The sequence below is a fragment of the Zosterops lateralis genome, assembly GCF_965231275.1.
Source record: "Zosterops lateralis genome assembly, chromosome: 7".
Taxonomy (NCBI): Eukaryota; Metazoa; Chordata; class Aves; order Passeriformes; family Zosteropidae; genus Zosterops; species Zosterops lateralis.
Genome location: NC_139767.1, coordinates 23,165,740 through 23,181,200, shown reverse-complemented (window position 1 = coordinate 23,181,200; position 15,461 = coordinate 23,165,740). Strand labels below are relative to the sequence as shown.

At 56.8% G+C, this 15,461-nt stretch overlaps 2 protein-coding genes across 5 annotated transcripts; one reads left to right on the top strand and one right to left on the bottom strand.

Annotated features, from left to right (window-relative positions):
* Nucleotides 1-236: 236 nt before the first annotated feature.
* ZNF142 (zinc finger protein 142) lies at nt 237-10,232 on the bottom strand. Of its 2 annotated transcripts, none has more exons than XM_083865115.1 (9): nt 10,130-10,232; nt 9,349-9,681; nt 8,162-8,800; nt 7,660-7,923; nt 6,388-7,200; nt 5,985-6,162; nt 2,125-5,353; nt 1,131-1,236; nt 237-774 (listed from the first exon to the last, which is right to left on the bottom strand). In XM_083865115.1, the coding sequence occupies exons 2-9, from the start codon at nt 9,629-9,631 to the stop codon at nt 275-277; spliced, it is 6,012 nt and encodes a 2,003-aa protein (XP_083721241.1). In that variant the 5' UTR covers nt 9,632-9,681; nt 10,130-10,232; the 3' UTR covers nt 237-274. The 2 variants fall into 2 exon arrangements, with proteins under 2 accessions (XP_083721241.1, XP_083721242.1); XM_083865116.1 differs by having other exon boundaries at nt 7,660-7,920.
* Nucleotides 10,233-10,260: 28 nt separating this feature from the next.
* Nucleotides 10,261-14,899, top strand: BCS1L (BCS1 homolog, ubiquinol-cytochrome c reductase complex chaperone). 3 transcript variants are annotated; one of them, XM_083864946.1, is made up of 8 exons: nt 10,261-10,332; nt 11,094-11,470; nt 11,726-11,865; nt 11,981-12,175; nt 12,385-12,448; nt 12,812-12,981; nt 13,425-13,542; nt 14,217-14,899. In XM_083864946.1, the coding sequence occupies exons 2-8, from the start codon at nt 11,151-11,153 to the stop codon at nt 14,467-14,469; spliced, it is 1,260 nt and encodes a 419-aa protein (XP_083721072.1). In that variant the 5' UTR covers nt 10,261-10,332; nt 11,094-11,150; the 3' UTR covers nt 14,470-14,899. The 3 variants fall into 3 exon arrangements, with proteins under 3 accessions (XP_083721072.1, XP_083721073.1, XP_083721074.1); XM_083864947.1 differs by having other exon boundaries at nt 10,331-10,375; XM_083864948.1 differs by lacking the exon at nt 10,261-10,332 and adding an exon at nt 10,435-10,513.
* The last annotated feature ends 562 nt before the right edge of the window (nt 14,900-15,461 follow it).

The window sequence follows — 15,461 nt, the reverse complement described above, 5'->3', positions numbered from 1 at the left end:
TAATAAATTGTTCAGTGACAGACAGATTTGGGTCTGGGTGCTGGGGAGAAATAGGAAGCTGAGCTTGGGTTTTTGCTCTTTCTCCATGGGCACCTGGCCCACTGTTCACACAGGAGTTCCAAGCAGCACAAAGAAACAGTATGGAAAGGAACTGAGCAATTCCTTTTATACAGTTGTGTATTTTACAACCCATATACATATATGCCTGTACACACACATACATTTCTGCAGCAGGCCTGTGCCACCAGTGCCTTAAAGCAGTAGGGATTCAGCTTCACTGTGGTGTGCCATCCTTCTCTGCAGGGCACCCTCCTTCTTGCAGCACCCTGGGGGGCCCCTTGGCCTGGCTCTCCCGCTGCACGGTGTGAAGGTGGACGGTGTGTGCGCTGGGGTCCTTTCCCACCCCCTGGCTGGGGTCAACAGCCCTGTGCTCAGGGTGATGCCGCTGGATGTGCTTGATGACCTGGAACTTCTGCTTGGCCTTGTAGGGGCAGTAGCGGCAGAAGAAGGGGTGCTCGTTGGTGTGGGTCAGGTAGTGGTGGCGCAGGCCGGCTGCCCAGCGGAAAGCCCGCCCACAGGCATTGCACACATAGGGCTTCTCCTCGCTGTGCTTCTTCAGGTGAGTCTTGAGGAGAAAGCGGGTCTTGAAGGCCTTGCCACACTGCTCACAGATGAAGGAACGGGCCTCCTGGTGCCGCGTCTCCTTGTGCACCCGGAGGGCATCTGCGCGGTTGGTGCAGTACTCGCACTCATCACAGCGGTATGGCTTCAGGCCTGTGGCAACAGGGAAGGGGATGGCACCGGGATGGGGGCACAGTGCTCTCCACTCCACAGGTCTCACCATCCCTGTAACAGAGCATCCGTCCCCAGGGACTTCCCCCTACGTCCCATTTTGTTAGCAGGCACACCAAGATCCCCATTTCCAAGGCACCAAATAGTGCCTGGGATTCTGTGCCACCTAAACTTCCCTCCCGAGAGCACCACCTCCATCCCATTAGCACAGGATAATGTGCTGCCCTCTAAATGTCCTCCTCCATCTCCAGCTGGGCCACTGGCAGAAAAAGAAGCATGGAGCAGCCCCAACACCCTCCACAGTGCTTGACAGCTTGTTCTCAGTGGGCAGCACTCACCTGTGTGCTTTGTCATGTGGTACTTGAGCTGGTTCACCCACTTGCATTTGTAGCCGCAGTCAGGGCAGAGGTATTTCCTCTCCTCCTTGTGGATCCGCATGTGATACTGGGCAGGAGAATAGGGTCAGGATGAGACCATGTCCCCTGTCCTGGGGATCTGCAGGGCTTTGTGGGGGCAGTGAGAGGCTCAAAGATAGCTCTGACACATCCAGCAGCAAGGGGTAAGGAGAGCTGTGTGCTTGCTTGCCAGCCTATGGGCAAGGGGGATCCATACCACCATCAGGATGAGATGCCTGTACTGCTGAGCTGCTCTGTCCCAGCCTGTGGATGGGATAGGCTTTGCTCCCCAGTCTGGTATTTAAGGCAGAGTCAAGTTAAAAACCCAGCCCAACAGAGCTGAGCACATTGCACGGCCTATCCCAGGTGGCCCCAGGGAGCTCCAGCTCAGCCTGGCCATTAAAATGTCAATACTTCTTTTAGCAAAACCAGACTATTTTTCCCTCCATTACCCTATGCCTCCACCATCCACACATTTCCTGTTCTAGGAAAAGCCCAAATGCATCAGGATGCTAATCACCTACAGCAATGAGGGCAGGGTCATGCTCTGCTTGCAAGAAAGCTGGAGCGTCCCCTGCACCCTGTCTAACTGGCACCACAGAGTATGCTGAAGCCAGCAAGCAGCCAAACTTGGCTTTGAATAGTGTAAGGCTGCACCCAGAGAAAGCCAGAGATCTGGGCAGGAAAAGTGAACTTAGACTCCTGCCACCTTCTTGCTTTGTTAAAAGTCTCCCTTGCCCTTAAACTGCAACAGCAGAGAAGAGATGTATTGTACTGACATGACTTTTATCTGCTTGCCTCCTATTTCTGTTCAGTATGAGCCGCTGAACACTGAGGATGAAACCTCCCCTTGGGAATTCTTCCCCAAATCCCGGTGGCTGGATGCCCCTCAAGCAATGTAGATGCAGTAGGATACATTCCAAAGCAGAGCCCTTACCTTGAGACGTGAGGGGTCAGCGCAGGCATATTTACAGAGATGGCACTTGTAGGGCTTCTCACCGGTGTGGATGCGGATGTGCCACGTGATCTTTTGCCTGTTCTTGGTGGTGTACTCACAGTCTGAGCACTTGTACACGCGGGTGCCCCCATGGCCCTTCATGTGCTGGTCAAACACAAGCTGGTGCCGGCAGGCAAAGTCACAGAAAGGGCAGTGCAGGGGCTTGTCCTGTGAGGCAGCCGGCTCGTGGCTCTCCATGTAATGCCGCACCAGCTGCTGCCGCTCCTTGGCTGCAAAGCTGCACAGCTCACAGCGGTGGCTGAAATGCTGCGTCTTGTGCTCCTCCAGTGCCTCCCGGGTGGCGAAGGTCTCCTTGCAGGTGCTGCACTCCAGGTGTGGGTGCTGCTTCTGCACGTGGCACTTGAGCGTGGTCTCACTGTGACACATGAAGTCGCAGCGTGGGCAGCTGTAGGAGACCTTCTCCTCATGCCGTCGCAGGACGTGCTGCTTGAGGGCCGTCTCAGAACTGAAGCGAGCCTCACAGCGGGAGCAGCCGAAGTTGAGCTCGCCGTGGTGGCAGCTGTTGACATGGCGGGTGATGTCATTCTGCAGGTAGCTGCTGTAGTCGCAGAGTGGGCAGAAGTGGGTGGGTGTCTTCTCATGCACCCGCAGGCGGTGGATGCGCAGCTTGGAGTTGGTGCCGAAGGTCTGGCTGCAGATGCCACAGGCGATGCGCCCCACGCCGGTGTGCAGAGACTGGTGGGCCTCCAGGCGGTAGCGTCGCGTAGTGCTGAACTCACAGTAGCGGCACTTGTGTGGCTTCACCCCCTCGTGCTTGATGCGGATGTGCTGCCGCAGGCACCGGGCCTGCTTGCAGGTGAACTCGCACTGGCGGCACTGCAGCTGTGGCCGCTTGCTGTAATGCTTGCGGTGCAGCCTGCGGTGCAGCCGCAGGGCTTTGGCCACCTTGGAGGTGAAGGGGCAGGAGGTGCAGCGAAACTCACCCAGGGTCACGCAGCCCCTCTTCTTGTGAGTCTTCATGGCCCGTTCCTGGTGGCAGGTGAAGGGGCAGGTGGGGCAGGAGAAACGTCTCCTCTTGGGCAGGGTGGCTTTTGGTGGGGCTGCATCCAGTGGGAGCTTGCTGGGCTGGTCTTTCTCAACGCTGAGTGGGTCCCCCTCAGGGAGTTCGGTCCTTTGGGCTTCATCCTCCTTGGGATGCATGATGTGCTTTTCAGCACAGTGGCTCTTGAGGGCCCGCCGGGAGCGGAAAGCCTCAGGGCACAGGGAGCACCAGAACTGCTCCAGGTTCCGGCAGCCATCTTCCACATGGGATGTGATGGTGATGACACGGGAGCACACAAAGGAGCAGGCATTGCAGTGCAGCTTCCCTCCCTCCAGTCGGTATTTCTCTGAGGGTTTCCCAGGCTGGGAGGCACCAGCAGCTCCACCTGGCTCAGTCCCACCCCCTTGCTGGGGAGGCTCTTCTGCCACCTCTGTGCTGTCACCCAGCAGGGATTTCTCAGAGGCATGACAGCCTGATGTCTGTGCCCCAGCTAAAGGAATGCCTGCTTCTTGTGTTTTATCAGGTAGCAATTCAGCTTCCCAAGGGCTCTCAGCATGCCCAGACTCCTCTGAGCCTCCCTTCTTACTCTCTGCTGTTTCTGTACCATTATCACCGGGCTGGTCAGCAGGTTGGCAAGCTCCAGGTGCCTCCTGATTGGTTGGTTTGAGGATCTTGTTGTTCTTCAGGAGAACTGGGCACTTTTTTAGGAGGTGAGTGTTGAGTCCCCTCTGCTGCTTAAAGCTGGCACCACACTCTTGGCACACAAGTGGGGTCCGGCGACTCTGGCAGCTGGCTTTGGAGTGCAGGGACATGGATTTCTCCTTCCGCGTGATGTACGAGCACTTCTCACACTTAAAGACCTGGCTCTCTGACTGCACCACCAGCATCTGCACCCTGCCCTCCAGCACCAGTGTCTCTGCCTGCTCCTTGTCCTGCTTCCGTAGAGCCTTCAGAACTGACTCCGAGCCACCCCTGGCATTGTCACCAGAGGTGGGCACATCCTCTGGGACAGGCGGGTGGTGGCCCTGTTCAGGTGTCTTCGGCATGCTGAGCCAGGCCTCTGGCAGCTTAGCCTGGCTGGTCTCTCTCACCTCAGTGTCTGCCACCCCCTTGTGGTGGTCTGAGCATGACCCCTGAAGATTGTCCATGTCCTTCTTTAGGATGTCTTTTCCCTGGTTGTCTCCTGACACTACACTGCCCTTCACCACCTTGTCTTCCTGTACATCTACCTCTTCCTCAAATTCGGGGATGTCTTCGAGAGTATTGCCACTGTCCTCCAAGCCAAGGCCATCCTGGGAGCCCAGCATCTCATAGGCTACGGGAGGCTCCTTGCAGGACAGCATTTCCACACTTTCTGGTTGGGTGACACAGGCTTCCCCAGTCAACTTCTCCAGAAGAGGATCAGATGAGACATTCAGTGCTTCCAAGTGCAAGGTGCAGCTCTCTGCCACATCTTCAGAAACAGTGAGCTCAGTAGAGCCTGTGGCAGCATTTCCTTGCACACAGTCATCTTCCAGGGCACTGCCAGCAATAGGACAGCTCTGCTCCCCCTCGCCCAAGCCTCTCTCTGCCTCACTGCTGCTCTCTGGTGGAGCGGCACCCTGCTCAAGGAGGGGCACCACGAACACTTGCTGGTAGCCCTCTTCTCCCTGGGACTCCACCTGGGATGACTTCTCCTTCACCCACTGCTCCTTGCCAGTGAGGGGGGAACTGGCATCTACATGCAGGGCTGCACCCAGCTCATAGCCAAAGAGTGCCTCAGATGAGCTGATCTCCAGCTCCTTGCTGGCATAATTTTCCAGCCAGTCCTTGTCACCAGGAACATAGCCATGAATCTTGCGCTTATGGAAGAAGAGGCTGGTGTTACTGAAGGTGCAGTATGAACAGAGGGCACAGCGAAACTCCTTCTGCTTGGTGTGCTTGCAGTTCTCATGGTTCAGCAGCGCCTGCTTGTACTTGGTCTGGTAGGTGCAGTACTGGCACTGGAAGATAGGCACCTGGTAGTTCTGTGAGTGCTTTGCCTGCATATGCTTCTGCAGCTCGTACTTGCGCTTGCAGGCGAAGCCACACACCTCACAGATCAGACTCTTACCCTGGTGCCGCAGCTTGTGGCTGCTCAGCTGGTCAGCACGGTGACACCGGTACGAGCACTGGTTACATTGGTACCTGCAGGGACAAGCAGAATCCGTCAGACAGCACGAGGAATTGGGTCAGGCTGAGCTTCATCAGGCACGCTGAGCTCTCCTTCCCCATCTCAGAGAAATAGGGAAGGGGTAGTGTTCGGTTTGCCAGATCTGACCTTTGCTATCCAGACAGCTCTTACCATAGGCAACTCCTCCCTGCTGCAGCCCTAGGCACTGCTGGTGCTTTACACCTGCAGCCTGGGGACTGGGGATAGATTTCCTGAGTATTCTGTACAGTGACTGTGTCAGACACACTCTCACGTGTGCATGCCAACAGCACTTTCAACATTCCTGGAGGCAGGCTAGACCCAAAGGAGGTGATAATTTGGCAGTCCTGAACAGGTCTTGACCCACAAGCATCAGCAGAGCAATGAACCCAAGCTCAAAATTGCACCTCTGAGGTAATACATCTCCTTGGTGGCATAGAAACACCAAAAATAGCATTGTTGCCCCAGCACCATGCTGCAAGTTCAAACCCCAAATTTCTTATGTATCAGAAAGGGCAGGGCAAGCATGAGAAAGTCTGGCACACAATGCAGCCAGAAGCAGACCCCTGGAGCAGGATTTGGGGAGCCCTGACTATGCTGCCAGGCCAATGGGACAGGGGGTCTTACCTGAGATCTCCAGTGTGCTTGCGCATGTGGACATTCAGGTAATGCTTCCACTTGGTGATGTACCCGCACTCGGTGCACATGAAGTTCTTGTCATTGGAGTGGGTCAGCATGTGCTTGGACAGGTAGCTCACATCCCGGCACGTGAAGTCGCAGAGCTCACACTTGTGAGGTTTCTCTCCTACATGCAACACACAAATGCCTTCAGCATAACAGCCAGATAAAGCAACATGGCAGGGAAACCAGCTCAGCAGGAAGCATGCAACAACTTCAGCCACGTGATCCTGGCCTAGCAAAGCTGGTGGTGGGACCCAGGAACCCTGACCCAGCCCTCCCACTCGGAGGCAGGACAAGACACCTTCCCCATCCCAGCTCAGCTTTTGGGACCCTTAAAGAGGACACCCACCAGTGTGCAACAGCATGTGCCGGATGAGCACCCGCTTGTGCGCTGTGGCGAAGGCACACTCAGTGCACTTGTGGATCTTCTCATTGGCGTGCATCTTGCCCACGTGGTCGTGAAACTCCACAGGGTTGAAAGTGGCATAGGGGCAGAAGCTGCACTGGAGCTGCTCGCTGCCTGGGTGCCCCTGCTTCTTGTGCTTGCGGAAAACGTGCTTGTTGGAGCAGATGAAGTCACACTGCTGGCAGTGGAAGGCGTAGTGGGTTTTCCGGTGAGCCTCCATAGCCTCGGCCGTGCCGAAGAGCAGTGAGCAGGCATGGTACTTGCACTCCACTGCCTTGATGCCATGAGCATCCTTGAGGTGACGGACAAACTCCTTCCGGTCCTCTGCGCAGTAGTTGCAGTCCCCGTGGAAGCAGCTCAGCCTCTTGGGTTCAGCTTTGTGAGTTTTCAAGTGCTCCTTGAGGGCCTGGCTGAGCCGAAACTTCTCCTCACAGACGGGGCAGGAGTAAACATCGGAGTAGAAGTTGGAGATGTCCTCGTGCATGCTGGCCATGTGGCGGTTCAGGGCATTCTTCTCCACTGAGCTGTAATGGCAGAGTGGGCAGCGATGAGCCTTCTCGCCTGTCTCCCGCATCATGTGGATTTTCAGCTTGCTTTTGCTAGTGAAGTACTTGTGGCAGTTGGGGCATTGCAGGCTGGGGTCAGGGAAGTGCAGGTGGAGGTGCTCTACCAGGTGGGTCCGCTTTTTGAAACACCGTTTGCATTCGGGGCACATGTGGGTTTTGTAGAGATACTCAGAGCCTTCTACAACATCCCCTGGGGGAACAAAGGAGGGGGAGCAGTTAATAGGGAAAAGATGGAGAGCACAGGCAGATGTTCTGTCCCTGATCCAGTTGTGCCAGGGTGAAGGTTTATACACATGTGCAGTCACACAGCTGCCACCTACTCAGAGGGACTGTCCCCACCCCAAGCCACCAGCATACTTCAGGTGAGCTCTTTCCAACTCAACACTGGCAAAGCACAGGTTACATCAGGCCTGCCCATGTGCCCCTGGTCCCCAAAGCCAGGCAGACCTTTGTCTAAACCTGGAATCTTGTGTGAACAGGAAAAGGAGGGTCATATTTGCTTGGGCAGAGGTTGAGGGAACAAGTACACTGATACATGCAGGAGATGTGAGGTCACCCACCAACCTGGGCCACCTTTCCCTGCCAGCCCTGAGGATGTGGTGCTTGTTCACAAAGCCTGAGCAGCTCCCAGTAAGCCCCTGCATCCTACCTTTGAAGTGCTGTGCCTGTGGCACTCCAAGCTTTTTGGGAGCTGCCTTCCCATCCTCTTTGGCCTTGGCTTTGCAGAGGCTCTCACCATCCTCCTCTGGTGACTCATCCCCACTGCTGTACGAGTCCTCTTCTCCAGCTGATGCTTTCTGTCCCTTCAAGGAGCTGCTCCCAGTACCTGCAAGCTTTGCTGACCTGGCTTCTGCTGTGCTGGCTTTCCAGCCAGGGTGGCAATTACCTGGCTCCTCCTGCCCTTCTGATGCTGCTTCAGTGGGGAAAGACAAAAGATCATCATGCAAGAGGAAGCCACCCTCACACACCCACACGCATGCAGAAAAACCACCTGGCTCAGATGGAGGCCGCAAACTGTGCTGCAGGGAGGCACGAATGCAGGGTTCCCAGCCCTCCAGCTTCACCCCCCACTCCTCCAGCTGTAACTGGGATGCACAGACACAGCCAGCCTCTGCAGCATGCACAGCCCCCAACCCCCCATCCAGCCATACCCGACGGCAGGATGCAGCACTGGTCAAGGCTGTGGGGGTGTGAACCGGGAAGATCGCCTGCTGTGGGCATGTCAGAAGGGGACTCTGTGGTGTGACCCCTCCTGTGCTGCCAGAAGAGCTTGGCATTGGCTGTGATGAAGTCGCAGTGGCCACAGTGGAAGGGGAAGTGTGTCCGGTGGTGCTGCTCCATGGCCTGGCGGCTGGGGAAGAGCAGTGGGCAGGCCCGGCAGGCGCAGGCCACGGGGGAGGCCCCATGCAGGTGGCGCAAGTGACTGCGCAGCTGCTTGCGGTCCTCTGTGGTGAAGTGACAGCCCCTCTCGGGACAGGACAGGGCTCCTGACGGGGTACGGTGGGTCTTGAAGTGTTCCTTGAGTTGGCCAGGCTGCAGAAACACCTCTTGGCAGATGGGGCACAGCAGGCACTCAGGAGCAGAGCCTTCCTGTGTGCTGGCTCCAGGCAACTCTGAGCCCCTGGGGTCACTCTGGCCCTCGCTGGCAGAAGCCAACAGTGTCCCTGGGAGATCCAGGTGCTCTGTGGGGGGCAGCAGCAGGCACTGGTGCTGGGACAGCAGGGAGGCCTCTGAGAAGCTCTGGCCACACCTCTCGCAGAAGTACAGCTCCACCACTTTGACCAGAACCTCTGCAGAGAGCAAGGGATGAGTGTTAGAAGGAGCTTCAGGCCCAGAGCTTGAGACTGGTGGTTCAGTTCCAGCTCTGGACAAGGAGAATAAATCCCTCTTGCCACAAATTACATTTTGGGAACTACATCCCCATAAGAGGGGGAATACCACCACCCAGGTGGCCATGATAACCATTGCTGTCCCTTTGCACTTTTGAAGCATGCAGAGATGAGAGGCTGGCCTGGCCCCATTTCTGTTAGGATGTGCCCACACAGGACCCACATGAGAAGCATGCTGGGAGATAGCAATTCAGGTGGAAATCTCTGCCTGGTCCCTACTGACAGCCTGGAGTGACCCCCTCACACAGCATGCAACTCCCACAGTTGCATCCCACAGCCACTCTCCCCATCCACACACCCAGCTAGTGACAGGTCTGTGCTCAATGGCAGCACCAGACTCATGATGAAGGGTCAGAGATCCAAGGACACCTAGGACAGGGACCCTGGCCAGACCTCTCTAGCTCTGCTGACTGTAGTGGGGCCCATTCTGTACTCCCTGCACCCCATACCTGTGGCACTGGCTGTGTTGCTCAGTGTCACATTGCCAGCCACTGCCTCGATGAATATTTCCACATTGCTTCCTTCAGCGTGAGCCCCTGCCCCAGGCATTGAGGCCTCTGCCAGCAGCAAGTCCTGGCTGGCAGCCAGCGGGGCTGTCCCAGCCAGACCAGTGCTGGCCACACCAGAGCTTCCCATGGCTCCCACCACTCCTGGTGTGGGCAGGAGCAGCTCTGAGCACAGGGTCTCCATCTCCCTGCTGGCACCCTCTGATACAGTCACTGCTGTGCTCATTGCTACCGGGCACTGCCTTGGCACTGGGCCAGTCAGGATGACCTCTCAATCTGAAACAGAAGAAAGCACTTTAAATGAGGGGCATCCCAGAGCCCAAGAAGATTTTAGGGAACAGCCTGTGATGCCAGCCTCGAGGCAGCGTATTTCAGTGCTGACTCCTTTCTGCTGTGCCCCAGGCAGGCCACTGGCAAGCCCTCTGTCACAAGACAGACAAGAGTGCAAGGACACCTGTGCCTTCTCCCTGAGCCCAACACCCAAGGCTCACTCCCTGGGTCCAGCTGGGCCGATCCCCGAGCCCACCCTCAGAGCTTTGCCCAGTCTCCAGCCAGCAGGTGCCCCACGAGTCCCGCCGGGCCAGGCTCCCCCCCAGTCCCTCGCCTTTCACTCCGGGCTGTCCCCGGCACCCCCAGCCGCTCGCCCCAGGCTGTTTCCGGCCCTCCCAGCCCCTCACTCCTCACCCGAGCTGTCTCTGGGTGCCCCCAGCCTCTCGCCCCTTACCCAGGGCTGTCACCAAAGCCCCCTCAGCCCGGGCTGTCCCCGCCGTCCCAGGTCCCCCTGCCCCGGCACATCTCGGTGGTGGTGCCGGGCGGCGAGAGCGCCGCCCTTTGTGCCTGTCGCGCAGCCGCTCTGCCCGGCCCCCGGCGCCGCTCTATGGTGCGGCCGGAAGCGGCGCGGGCGGGAGCGGAAGCGGCGCGGTGCAGGTGAGCGGCGGTGGCGGCACCGGCTGGGGCGGGGGCGAGAGAGGTGCGAGATCCTCCGCGGGGTGGCCGGGGCTGGGCCTCTGCAGCGGGAAGGCCGGTGTGGATCCGGGTCTTTTGCAGGGGAGGGTGGGGTTCCTGCAGGGGGGGCTGCGGGACCCTGCCCACGGGACGCTGTGCCCTGGTAAGGAGGAAGGTCACGCCTTATTCTGGTGTACACGGAATTCTGTACCTGAGAGAGCAGAGCGTGTCTGTGTGTCTGGCGGGGAAGGCTCCCCCTGGTTCCCAGTACATGACGGACGTGCTGAGGGAGGTGGAGAAGCTTCAGGCCCCCGGAGCATGCGGCTGTAATCCAGACGGAAGTGCGCCTTCTGTCACCGTCGTGTGCCCAAAGACCCGGCTCTTGGCTCAGCCTAGGGATGTGCTTCAGCTTTTTCAAATGATAAACATTAAATAATTGCAGTACTCATGATTTCTGGCTGTTCAAAGAATAAAACCGTGTAAAAATTTGGCCTTGTTGTCTTGACTGAAGAAAGCAACAGATGCTCCGTGCTTCTTCAGGGGCCTCCTGGCCCCCTCCTGCTTGGCTCACCCAGAAAGGGAGAAGGTTCCTGCAGCCAACAGGAACACTTGGTAATAAGCACAGATGTGGGATATCCAAATGTGCCAGGCAGTCCTTCACCTTGAGGCTTGGCCCTGATAAAAGGGAGGGAACTGTGGGTGATCTGTTTTGTTCCTTGCTCCCATTCAGTCTTTCCTCACAGGTTTGTTGCCGGAGTGCAGAAATAATGCTGTGGAAAGGAGCTGCCTAACCTCCCACAATGCCCTTTTCTGACTTTGTATTAGCACTGAAGGACAACCCATATTTTGGGGCTGGGTTTGGCCTCGTTGGAGTGGGCACCGTCCTGGCAGCAGCTCGTAAGGGGGCCCAATTTGGGCTGGTGGCTTTCAGGCGCCACTATATGATCACCTTGGAGGTGCCCTGCAAGGATAAGAGCTACCAATGGCTGCTGAACTGGGTCTCCCACCACGCCAAGCACACGCAGCACCTCAGTGTTGAGACCTCATACCTGCAGCATGAAAGTGGGCGTGTCAGCACCAAGTTCGACTTTGTCCCCAGCCTTGGGAATCATTTCATCTGGTAAGGGAGGGTAGGGGAAAGCAGTTTGGGGATTGAGCCTCACTTTGGCAAACTGGGGGGCCTGTAGAGGCAGTGGAGAGGATCCTGCCTCCTCTCTGGGTCTGGGTTGGGGCAGGAGATGAAGAGTAGCAAGAGCTGCCTGTACTCAGCAGTGTGAAATGACTTCTGCACATGAGATGAGTGTTCTTGATGCATAAACCAGATGAGGCGCACCTGAGTGGTGCTGGATCACAGTCCACCCCCCTGTCTTCCCAGGTACCGCAGGAAGTGGATTCGTGTCGAGCGCAGCCGGGAAACGCAGATGCTTGACCTGAACACAGGGACGCCCTGGGAGTCTGTCACCTTCACTGCACTGGGCACTGACAGGGAGATCTTCTTCAATATCCTTCAGGAAGGTCTGTAGGGGAACTGTGTGGAGTCCTGCCGGGAACAGCCTACTCCCTGGAGATGCCCAGGGCTTCACAGGAGACCCTCTTCCCTGTCAGCTGTCCCCTGTGCCTCTCTCTGCAGCCCGGGAGCTGGCGCTGCAGCAGCAGGAGGGGAGGACCATCATGTACACGGCCGTGGGAGCAGAGTGGCGTCAGTTCGGCTTCCCCCGCCGCCGCCGGCCCCTCAGCTCCGTGGTGCTGGAGGAAGGTGTGTCAGACAGGCTGGTTCAGGACGTGAAGGAGTTCATCAACAACCCCAAGTGGTACAGTGAAAGAGGCAAGGCTCTGGTGTGCTGTGCTCTGTATGATGTGAGGTGGGGCAGGATGCACGTGGTCCTCTCCAGAATTGGCTGTGGAGACATTTTTCCCTGCTGCTTACCTTCCCCAGGTGTATCCTCTTTGCATGCTCAGCACAGCACCACAGCTTGGAGGAAGGGAGCACAGAGCAATTCAGGTGGTTTTCCTAAAAGAACATTGTCTTCTTAGGGATCCCCTACCGAAGAGGCTACCTGCTTTATGGTCCTCCTGGATGTGGGAAAAGCAGTTTCATGTGAGTATTGTCAGCTCCCTGCTCTGGGCCACAGCAGTCTTGGATGAGAGGGCGTGGATGTGTTTGGGTTTGGAATACAGGAGTGGGCTGCACCTTACGTGTGGTCCCTATTGTACGCAGTTGTGTTGCTGACACTCTGACAGGTCAGGGTGACAAGCCCTTTGTGTCCTTACTTTGCACAGTGCTACATGGTTTGGGTGGGCTGAACAGGGGCTTCTGCCTGCCCCTCAGACCTTCCCCCCTTTCCTTGCTGAGAAAGGACTCCTCTGCCCTCTCCCTTACTGCTAAGGGGAGAAATCTGATTTTTCCTTGACTGCAGGCTTTCCCACTGTGATTCACCGTTGTGGTTCGTGTCCTTTCCAGCACAGCCCTGGCTGGGGAACTGGAGTACAGTATCTGCCTGCTGAGCCTCAGTGACCACAGTCTCTCTGATGACCGGCTCAATCACCTCCTGAGTGTAGCACCACAGCAGAGCATCATCCTGCTGGAGGATGTGGACGCTGCCTTCGTCAGCCGGGACCTTGCTGCTGAGAGTGAGCACTGCCCCTGTTCCTGGGGGAGGGAGCAGCAGGAGGGAGGTTCTGTGGCTGTACTAGGAAAATGTTTGGACTCTGGGCTGCTCAACTGCACCAGCAGAGAGCAGGAGTGGGGGAATCGCTCAGGCCTCAGGGCCCAAACTGGAACTTGTCCAGCTTTGGCTAGACTGTAAAAGGGATTTTGGATCCTTTATCTTCAGGCAAAAGTTCTCCTGCCCAGCTACTTTCAGGGTGAGGGAGAAAGTGGCTTTCCTTCTCTGTGTTATCTGGGTGTATGTGAGCAGGGGAGGTGAATATGCCGCCAGCCAGGCAGAGAGTCAGCCTCCAAGCAAGGAGTGAGTGGGGAGCTTGGCATAAGCCTCAGGTGATAGGAAGGTGGCCTGCAAGCCTGTGCAGGGTTAGTGGCCAATGGCTACAATCTCAGACACCTCTGTTCACAGACCCGGCTGTGTACCAAGGCATGGGGCGCCTGACCTTCAGTGGTCTCCTCAATGCGCTGGATGGTGTGGCCTCCACAGAAGCCAGGATTGTCTTCATGACCACCAACTATGTGGAGAGGTCAGAGCTGCCCCTGGGAGGGAGTGGGGTGGGTAGCACAGGAAAACCTTGCTCCTTTTCACTGGGCTTTATTTATTTAGACTGGGAGGTTCAGATTTCCCACATACTCCCTTGGGATGCAAATCCTTTGCTGATCAGGATCCCTTTTGCTGGAGTCTCAGATGCCTACTTGCTGCTCAGAACATGATTGTGTCCTTCAGGAGTGGTGCCACCTTCCTGCCCGTGGGGAACTGCAAGTTTTGGGGTTGTGTCCATGCTGTGAGCGAAGCGCTGGCCCCATGTGCAGCCCATTGGGTTGGTGGGATGCAGCCTGGGCTCACGGTGCCTGGACAGCTGCTGTGCTGTGGCAGGTTTGGTTCACTCCAGACCGAGCTGGCCTAGAGGTTTGTTCAGAGGTTGCTCATAGGACAGAGGTGGGCAGAGCTGCTTCTCAGGACATTCTTGTCCTCCTTTGGAGTCAGTCCTTCCCCAGCTCTCTCCTTTCATTGTGGGCCAATTTCCCCCCTCAATCTTCCCAGGGATGTACCTGTTTCCCTCCTTTACCATCTCACAGTGCATGGCACTTTGCAGAAAGTACAGCGGTTGTGCTAATGTGGATAGGGGCTTCCTGCAGGACCCACCCTGAACAGATGCTTTGATCAGGTTTTCCAGCCTCACCCTTTGTCTCTTGACAGGCTGGACCCAGCCCTGGTGCGTCCTGGCCGTGTGGATCTGAAGCAGTACGTGGGCCATTGCTCCCACCAGCAGCTCGCCTGCATGTTCCAGCGCTTCTATCCCGAGCAGCCCCCGGCTGCAGCCCAGCGGTTCGCAGAGCAGGCGCTGGCCGTCTCCAAACAGATCAGCCCTGCCCAGGTGCAAGGCCACTTCATGCTTTACAAGACGGACCCTGAAGGAGCCACTTCAAACATAAGGTCCAGCCTGCTGTGACCGGGGGCCAGCTTTCCCTTGTGATGCTGAGAGGACTGGGACAAAGATTTGATCATCCTGGGGATGCTATGAAGCTGCCCACCTGCACAGGCCAGGTCTCTGTTCACCTCTACCTCTCCTACACTTGGTTTTGGAGAGTCAGAGCTGCCAGCCTCACAGCAAGGGAGGGAATCTGGCTCTTGCTGCTCCCCAGACTTGGGTGCTACTGCACCAGCTGTGCTCACCAGTGTGTGCCTCATGTTGGGATTGCTGTAAGCTACCAAGGCTCCTGGTGTGAATCCCCTTCCTTGTGGGTCAGCGTGGAGGTGTCCCAGAAGGGCAATTCCTTTGGGCAGGACATTGGGGTTCTACACTGCTAAAAGTGTCTGTTTTTTTTAACGGACAGTGGTCTCACTGGTTTGTGAATATCCTCTGTGAAGTGCACAACACAGCTCTTGTCTCTCTGGTCCGTTTTTCTGTTAGTTGCCCCTCTATCCAGCTGCTGGTCCAGAGCCCTCCTGACCAGGGCCTGGCAAGGCCAGTACTGCAAATCCAGAGCGTTTCTGAAAAAAAGCCGCTCCTAAAAGACAATTCATTGTCCCTTGGGCTCCAGGCTGGCTCCACTGGTCCTGCTGAGTTATGATGCTAAGCCACAGATCTACTTGGATATTGTTCCTAGGTGGGCATGACTGTCCTTCCCACCAGAGGAGACGTGGGGCCCTGGAGCTGTATGAAGGCAGATGAGAGGCCTTGGCCAGTTATAGCGTATCTTCCCAAGAGCTCTCCCAGTCCCTCTTTCAAGATCCTGAAAATTAGTTTCCCCAGAGCCAGTCCAATGTTAACGTGGTCAGTTTTGGGGGTTGCATCACCTTGCTTGGGGTGGGGGAGTGGGTTCCAAGCCAAAGCCAAATTACAGGTCACTGCCTAGCTCTCCTCTAGGTTCTGCCCTGTGGGTCCAAGGGCATAGCCAAGAGCACATGGCAATACACAGGGGCACAGTCAATACCTGGATG